The sequence below is a fragment of the Alligator sinensis genome, unplaced genomic scaffold (assembly GCF_000455745.1).
Source record: "Alligator sinensis unplaced genomic scaffold, ASM45574v1 scaffold321_1, whole genome shotgun sequence".
Taxonomy (NCBI): Eukaryota; Metazoa; Chordata; order Crocodylia; family Alligatoridae; genus Alligator; species Alligator sinensis.
In genome coordinates this window covers 3,085,368-3,094,215 of record NW_005841969.1, presented here as the reverse complement: position 1 = coordinate 3,094,215, position 8,848 = coordinate 3,085,368, and the positions used below count along the sequence as shown (strand labels likewise).

Genomic DNA, 8,848 nt, shown 5'->3' with positions numbered 1-8,848 from the left:
TCGGAACCGCTATACATTACATATGATAATGGAGCTCTTTGTCCCGTCACAGTTTTCAATGCTCTTCCAAGCTCCCAACCCTTCTCCAGCCCTATCTAGAGATCAGACTGGCTACAAGAGATGCAGGAATTTTAGAGCAAGCAGCAGTCTTTCCCCTACCCACACAGACACGCACCCCACGTGTGTGCCCGAAATGCAAGTAGCTCCCATTTTGACAAGTTCCCAGCCTCACAATTGTATTCGATCCGGCACCCAAACATATTCATATTAAGCAGTTCTCTACTAAAATTTCCACTACACTTAATTCTGCTTAGGATCAATATCTAATATGATACCGAATAAATAAATATAAGGCAGTAAGAGCGGCCAGTGGAGTGGTTATTAAGCAGCCGGAGCTCTCACGGTGCATATCAATGCACCTGTCATTGTGGTTTGTAACAAAATTTATGACTGCTAGTGCTATAGCAGTAAACGCTTCAGTAGGGAATGAAAAGGCAAACACTTCCCAAGACCCAGCACTTTCAGAAGTGTAAAACAGGCTGCGCGTAGGAGGCAGACCAGCAAAAGAATCCCCTACTCCGCAAATTTGCCTTATTTAAAGCCTGGAAGCGCACATGTATATAAAGTAGCCAAACGAGTTTCTTCCTTTACTGCTTCTCGTCCAGGGCACAGGCAATTTTCCTTCACGCTGCCAGGGATTTTTTTTTAACTGCGTGTCTGTTTTTCTGATTTTATTCACCCCCACACAAGCCCCTCTCTCCCAATAGTTGGTGGATTTGCTGGAGGACAGTTTACAGAATGGCTGGAGAGTCTGCACCTCGAAGACTTCCAGGAAATTAACTTTGAGGAAAAGGGTTTGGGAGGGGAAAGAGTGTGTCTGATATAGTATGCCCATGGCTGCCATTAATGCAGAGATGTATGTGTGCTATAGATGGTATCCAAAGCTTGCGTTTTAATAGCTGTCTGACCTGCTTCTCTTACAGTGGTTTTAAGCTCTAAACTCCAGTTACTGTTTCTAAATTTGGATCATAATGATGCTTTCTTTCTCTGCCTGACCGATGTTGACGGTTCTCTTGAGCAAAATAGACGTCTTCCTTAAGCATTGTTTTGGGACTTAACAGTAATGTTGTAAGGAAATCTTTGCTACATCAAAGCAGCAGAAAAAAGCCCACAGGCTTTAAAAAGCCAGCTCCAGCTCCCACTGAAGCCGGGGAGAAATTCCCATTCGAGGAAGCGGAATCGATCTCAGTGTGGTTCTGTTAAACGCGGGCTTTCTTTTCCATCGGGTTTAAAAATCTCTAATAACGAGCTACTTCAATGGGGTTGAGCTATTTCAAGCATTTGCATTTATGTATGTCTTTGTTTAGCTTCTGGTGTACTAACACGCTCGGGAAGGGTTTGGAGGAGTGGGTTACCGCTATTAAACAACAGTCGATTTGAAAATCGCCGAATGTGTAGTGCAATGTATATTGTAACGTGTGTCTGTCGGGTGCCACTCCATGATACACTTCCGAGCGTTTTTGATCTCTCCCCTACCATACACATTTCGTGGCGGCGGCTGGTGTAGCTACAGAGGAGACAAACGGGTGGAAAAGCGAATACAACAAACTCACCACTCTTATGTTTTTTCTTGAATTTTGACTTTAACTCTTTTTGTAGGATCTTCGGGTTCCTGTGGATAATCCGTTGGGGCGAACCTGAAACAAAAATGAGACCTCTCAGTGGAAGCTGTTTTGCCTGAAACTTCCTTCTGTGTGAATTTCTTAATAAATGCACGTCCTGCTGTAGCAAAACCCTCTGCCTTTCGCTCCACATCGGAGTCTACCGAGAACAGGGGCTGTGTATTTATTGCTGTGTTAGCTATGCTTTACTAGAAGCCTTTTCTTGTTGCTTTTTTTTTCCTTTCTAAGAGGCAGCGGCCAAACTTTGCAGCGGCCTGGTTCGACTCCTGCAGACAATGCAAGCTCCCGGGCGCTGCGGGCATCTAGGCGGAACACTTGATAAACTACCTCGAACCCGAATCGAATACAAATACAAACACAGTTCCCATTCCTGAGGCTTGCTTAGCGTTTCCAGCCCCCTTAGCTCCTGGATCAGTGTCCTTTGCCTCTTAGAAAAAGGAAGGGCAACCATAGAAATCGTAGAGTGTAATTTGTTTTCTCTCAGCAGCAACAACAAAAGGGATCGAAAAACAACTCGAGCTGCACAGGGTAAACGAGACGTGCATGCATTTGGTATCAGGCAGGGAAAAATCATGCACAAGTCTAACCGTTTACACTAGGAAGAATGGAAATTTACTAGAAAGACCACAGCGCCATTGCCCGGGTTTCATACATTATGTATAGCTGTGGTTATCTTGGGTTTGCCACAACAACAAAAGCCAAGCCACCGCACTCCTGCACAGATCTACACCCCCCTCCCCACTTTGATCTACGATTTTAGGAAAGCGCCATAAACATTTAACTAGAGCTGCTGTTTAAGATCCACGGAAAGATAAGAGAGAAAAATCCCTGCCTATCTATGCACAATTAATATTTGTGCATCGAAATGACCATTTGGATTCTCTAATGTGTCGTCTAAGGAGTTTGAAAACATTAAGAGTGCAAGAAAATCCCCCACAAAGAAGCCCAGGTCATTATAAAGACGATATCTAGCAACCATAAGCCTTTGATATGACCTTTGGCTTGTATAGCAATAACTCACCACTTAATGAACAACCAACGGAAGCGCCTCCAATAGCTCACAACACAACAGACCTTACAACTTTTCACCAAGTCTTCTGTGTCCCTATTCAAACCCAGTATGATGCAGCATTCCACCTCCAAATCACCTTAATTTATGCTGGCAAACTGGAGTTTGGGAAGTGGAGCTTCATGATTACACACGATGCTCTCCCAGGTTCTTGGTCCAGGGCCTGTCCTGGTAACGTCTTATATAATATATTCACGTGGGCGTACGTCAACTTTAAGTGCTTTATTTTTTTTAACAGAGATCATTAGAACTAGCACTTTACAGTGTGTAAGAAGAAAGCATTACTCGGGTGCACCTTAAGCCTGAGAGAAGAGATCATAATATTGCAAACCAAGTCACTGTAAGCCGCTGTTGATTAACATGGTAAGTTTTTCATTTTGTGTCTAATTAATTATCGACTTCTCATCCTTTTTACAACAGTCCCACTGCCTCCCCAGCAGCTCCGCGAGAACAGCCTGGCTCCAGACCGCCTGACTTGACAGCCAGTTTAGCAAAGAGAGAGATTTTGATCACAACGTGGGTTAACCCCAGAAGTTTGTATTCCTAAGGATCTGAGGCTTAAAGAAGTTGGCTTTGTGCCATCCTTGCTGAGACTTCTTCAAAGAACTAAAACTGGGCTCTGATCAAAAGTTGCCAGGGCTAAACCCAGGGAAATCTTTAGGACTATTCAGGCATGGACCCAATATAGGTGTTATTGAAATTTTAGGTGCAGTTATAAGTGAGTGCTTCCATCCAGCCAAATGAAATGCTGCTTGCTGTAATTGGATTCAGCCGGCTAACTTGGCAGTCCAGCAGCTCGGAGGCATACAGCTAAGAAAAATGTGCCCTGCCTTTAAGTTCTGATCGAGCAGAGCGCGCCCAATTGACAAAACAACTTTCTGCCCTTCTTTTCATTGTTCTGCATAAACGGGCGAGCGTCTACAACGAAGGGCGATTTGCCGGAGAGCTATAAAGGCTTCTGTTCCGATTTAGCCTGGCAACGTTTTAGTCTTAATCCCTGCTACCCTGCACGAAGCTTGAACATTGTATTAGAGTCATTTCAGTAAGGATAATCTTAAAAGGTCATCCCGGGTTCTTATTCTTTAAATAGGGTAGGGGGTTCTTAAAACGCACACTTAGCATTTAGTGCTAGATTCTGGCTATTTTCAACAGCTAACAGCTGAATTAAGGTTCCTGTGCCATCCCTATGTTAGATAAAATTGGCATAAATTATCATCTTTTTTTTTTAAATTGGGATTAGACCCCAAGACCTCCAAGAGACACTGAACAGTTTCTCTATGAACACGCTAGTACATTTTTTCCAAGGATCACCCCATGGAAACACATTTAAAGAAACCTGCTTGGTAAATAGCAAATCGTGCTTTGAGTGCAAGTGTGACTGAGAGAAATAATAATAAAAAGACCAGAAACGCAGCCTCGAATGATAAATGCGCATGAAAGGCTAAGGCAAAAGGTGAGTGTATTTGCCAAGAGCGTTTAAGAGACCAGAGGAAGAGGCTACATTACCAAAGAGACTATTTTATAACATACTTTACAAACCAACACGACTCCCCCCTGCCCAGCAGTCCAAGTCAGCGAATGAATATAATGCTCCATCTCACTTTGGCAGTGATAGTATATAACAAAGTTTTTCCCCCCTCCTCCTTTTTTTGTTTGTTTGTTTGTTTAATTGCCATCCCATACTGTCAACAGCCAAAATACAGAATAAAATTGGGGTAAATTGATTCCTCCAGCCTTTTGGAAAATGTTTCGTTTCCAAAAGGAAAGCATATACTTAAGATGATATTGCTCTAGATGCATACGGAGACATGCATCTTTCGCTATACATTTGCAATCCTTCTGATCAGAGATTACAAACAAATTATATTTAGCCTCTGACTGCAGGCGATATTGCAGCCCTGTGGTTAAAGGTTCCATTTTGTCATGCAGTTGCTTACCTGTGTATCAATTTATCATAAACCTGGGCTCCTCAGTCTCAGTGTCTGCGCTTGCAGTTGTTAGAATATATCCTTCACCCTTTGTCTGCAGACAATACTGTCCTAAACCTGATCTTGCGGTTTTACAGACATTTCCATACACCAGTATTCCCGATAGAATGAAAGCAGGCTCAGGCTCAACTACCAATAAAAGAGGGCGAGTGCAATTCGGAATTTGTTGGGGTTAAAAAAAAAAAAAAAAAAAAAAACCACAACCCTTTGCAATCAACCTCAGGGAATCAAAGGCAGCAATTGGCCGGCTCTTGTTTTGTTTTGTTTTTAAATCGTGCGGCCATTTATGAATTTTGGGGAAGAGCAACACAAACCCCTTTATAATCAGAAATATAGGCGCTGCCTTCAAACACAAGCATATTTGTTCACGTGATCCCCAGAGTAGATTGTTCTGATTGAGGCTGGAACTTTCACAATGTCCGTCCTCTCCGAGCCCCCCAGAATAGACATGTCTGGGGGTGTTACGCGGGGCTCCAAAGGCGCCCAGCCACCTCCTGCAGAAGCATTGCAACAGTCCACTGCAAAAATGTCTTCACACTCCACTAAAGCTGGCGTTAGATTATTGTTTTAGGCATGGAATGGCCAAATTCCCTTTCAGATCTATTACAAATCCCGCTGGTTAAATTGATCTCTTTGGCCAAGTACTATCAGGACCTTCTCTTCCTAGGTAAATTGTGCGTTCCTAGCTCTCCTGGACAAATTAAACTCCCACGGCAATCTTCCATGGAAGCACCCCGCAATTCGTGAACACTCCGTAATTTCTATGGCATTCATCTTTTCCCGTGTGGGTAAAACAAATACAGAGGGCATTAATCCGACTAGCAGCCTCTTCAGCCATTGCTGATCAAATAAATTAATAATTCAGAAATTTGTGACAGAAGAAAATAAATTTGGATTTAAGGTAACTGAAAAGAATAGGCATGGATACAAACTCTGCAGCACAAACGTGCACTGAGAGGTCACTGAAACGTACTGGGTTTTACTAATATGCTCTCTTTTTCCTCCCCCTTCTTTTCTGTAGAGGAGAAACTTAAGTAAACTCGTTTTTTCCGGAAGCTGGAGACTTAGAAAAATCACATTACATTTCTGCGTGTGGACTGAGCCTTATTTCTTTCTGTGTCGTGCATACGCATGTCTGTAGCCAGAACAAAAGCTACATGTATATGTCCAAAGGATGTACACAAAGATTCTGAACATGTAAAATTCGGCAAAAATGTATATTCGCTCTTTGTTTGATTTTCTAAGCTATTTGCAGCTATAACAGCACCACACCTAATCTAGCATCTGCTAAGATTTCATTACCACCCAAAGCATGGCGACCTGACAGTAACGTATTACCTTACAATCCTATCCATAAGTGTATTGTAACATTTATCTAAATTACATTGCTTTCCCTGACTTTCCAAACCAGTCATAAAAAGATTGGAGTCCAGTTAGCTAAGCATAAATTCCGTGTAAATGATGGTGTACCACTCCGGATTTATAATCATATATTTCCTGGAAATGGTGCCTTTAAATCCTGCCTCGAATACAAGGTAATTGTTCTTTACATCCTTTCCCGTCAGCCATGCAGTTTACATCAGTGTACCTAGCTAGGGGTCTGTCTAGATTTACATAGAGGTAGACAGATGTATGTATCCAGCGCAGGAAATAATTCTACAGAGTATTTAGACATTTTCGAATGACGAAAATATCCTTCCCATAAAAACGCTCATCGACCACGCAAGGATCAAGTGGAGGAAAAAAAATCCCCTTTTTTGTGAGCAATTTGGCAAAAGGTACCCACCACCGAAGGAGTTGTTTGAGTTGCATGGCCAAAACCCCCCCCCAAAAAAACCCAAAAAAACAAACCCAACCACCAAAAGCAGCAGCAAAAATTAAGCCGTTGCAAAAGGACTGGAAAAGCATTAAGGAAGTGTTAATCCCCAGCGATAGCAGGATTCCAGCTTTGCGTGAATTTGTCTCCAGTAAAGGATCTAAGACTTCTTCAATCGGAGCATATGTTCATAGAGCAATAAAACAGAAAGATTTACAGTCTTCGCCCGCCCCCAGCAGCCTCGCACCCTTTCAGGAATTACTTACGATGATTTATAACAACAACTCCGGCAATTGTCAAACTGATAAAATATCCCGGGCTATATGCAGGAATAAACGTTATTATTAAAGTGTTTCAATTTATGTTCGGGTCCATTTTACTGCGTGGCATTGTGGAGTTTGGGCTCTTTCCGGACAAACAGAATAATATAAACCTCATTGATAAAAATGTAGGAGTTCTCATGAAGTAGCAAATCTGTTTCTTAGTCACTACCAAAGCACATAAACATTTGTCATCTTTGAATAATTGAATTAATGTGTTATTGTTTTAATGTATAATTCATAACATAGGAAACTTTGTCTCTGTCCTGCCACAAAACGGAAGTAATAAAAGCTACAATCTGGGTTTTTAAGAAATTACTCCAGCAAGGGATAATAAAGAATATCCTGTTTGCAGAAAGGATTTCCAACTGACTGGGGAATTTCACAGAGGAATCTCAGCCTTGAGGTCCAAATCGTATTGGTTAGGAGGAAAATGATTTCTAGATCAAAACTGTAGCCTGGCAATGTCCTTCTCAGTTTGGACTCTTGGAATTGGGGAGAGTGCAGGACTGCAGGGGGAGGCACAGTTGACACTGGGGCTTCCCCTTCGGAGCGCCCCTCCACACTGCTCCCCGCGCCAGGGGCACAGACAAGGCGAGCGCGACCGGTCCCAAATGGGGGGCAGGTCTGGCAAAAATAAATAAATAAGTGAATAAAAATAAAATTCCCCCTTCCCTTTGTGTCCCGGTGGCGGGGAGGTCTGGTGTGGGGAGAGAGCCTCTGAATTCATTATCTCCTGGCTAAAGCCTGCCTTGGGTAAAATTTCAACTCAGTTTTATAGCCTTCTATTATGACGCAAAGAAAAATTTACGACCCTTGTTTGAAAAGAAGTTCAGGGCCTTTTCTCACCATTTTAAGAATGGGCAGCAGATGCCCTGACAGCCAGTATTGTTCCCAGTTAGACACAAGCAACCAGTAAATCTTCTCCCATTTCACTACACATCTCAGCTTCTCTCCTCTCTCCAGAGTACGACCAGGCACACACACAGGGATCTTTTTGCCGAAGATCACAATTTTTCATATAGTGTAAACTGTTCTCTGAATCAAAGGTCACTACATCAGCCCGGACCAACTTCGGACTCTGCCTGGTTCCAAATCAGGAAGCCCGGGGTCCTATTTGTCAAGCATTTGACAGCTAAGTTCATTAAGGATTTAAATATGAAGGAATAAAAGTAAAATGTTTACATACCAGGCTTCTCTTTTTCGGCTGCTACCAAAGAGCTAGGTGTGGAGAGAAAGGGACTGCACCCTTTGTATATTATATTCTTGGGATCTCTTCAGTTTTCAAGTCTGATAGAGTCCTTTGCTTGGCAGATTAATGACGACTCCGTGTTTCTTAAGGGACGTGCTGAATTAATTATTTCGCAAATCACGTGGTCAGGACTTGTAGAAATCTATTCTTATCATCTTCCTTGCACTTTGAAATTCGGCCTCTTATGACTGTGCCTTGCAAGATTATTTTGGTCTATAGGCTTACAAAAAAACACGGGGAAAGGCTAACAAACATGGCCGTTGGAAGCTGTGTGGCTGTGCATTGAAAGGTCCCTATTTACTGTACTGTACAGTGAGTGGTGTTTGCTATTGACTCTGCCTTTCCTCCTCATTCTTACCTTAACGACTAGCGGTGATATAATATACAGAATTGTATTGATGTATTGGTAATAACAGGAGGAGCCATTAAGCAGAAGACACTGCAAGTATAATCACAAAATGTGCCTGAATATTTAAACTCAATGCCTGGGTACTTGTCAACACGCACGCACACAGAGCTCTGCCCAAGCTTTCCATGGGTGAAGGGCGCACGCCTGATTTGGGGGCATTATTCTGATTTTGCAGGCGGCCTATTTTTGCACTCATGCCTTGGCCATCCTTCAAGAAAAGGCAAGTCATATGTGACAAATATCTGTGATAACAATAAAGCGATGGACCCCTTGTAGCAAGAAGGGTTTGTTGTCATCTGAGTTATTCATGTC

At 42.6% G+C, this 8,848-nt stretch overlaps 1 protein-coding gene across 1 annotated transcript in view; it reads right to left on the bottom strand.

Annotated features, from left to right (window-relative positions):
- The window catches only part of HOXD4 (homeobox D4), a 30,005-nt gene that overhangs the window by 2,529 nt on the left and 18,628 nt on the right, over positions 1 to 8,848 (bottom strand). Inside the window, exon 5 of the mRNA XM_025200508.1 lies at positions 1,614 to 1,697. Within this exon, the coding sequence (XP_025056293.1) occupies positions 1,614 to 1,697 (84 nt within the window). The remainder of the gene's footprint in view (positions 1 to 1,613; positions 1,698 to 8,848) is intronic.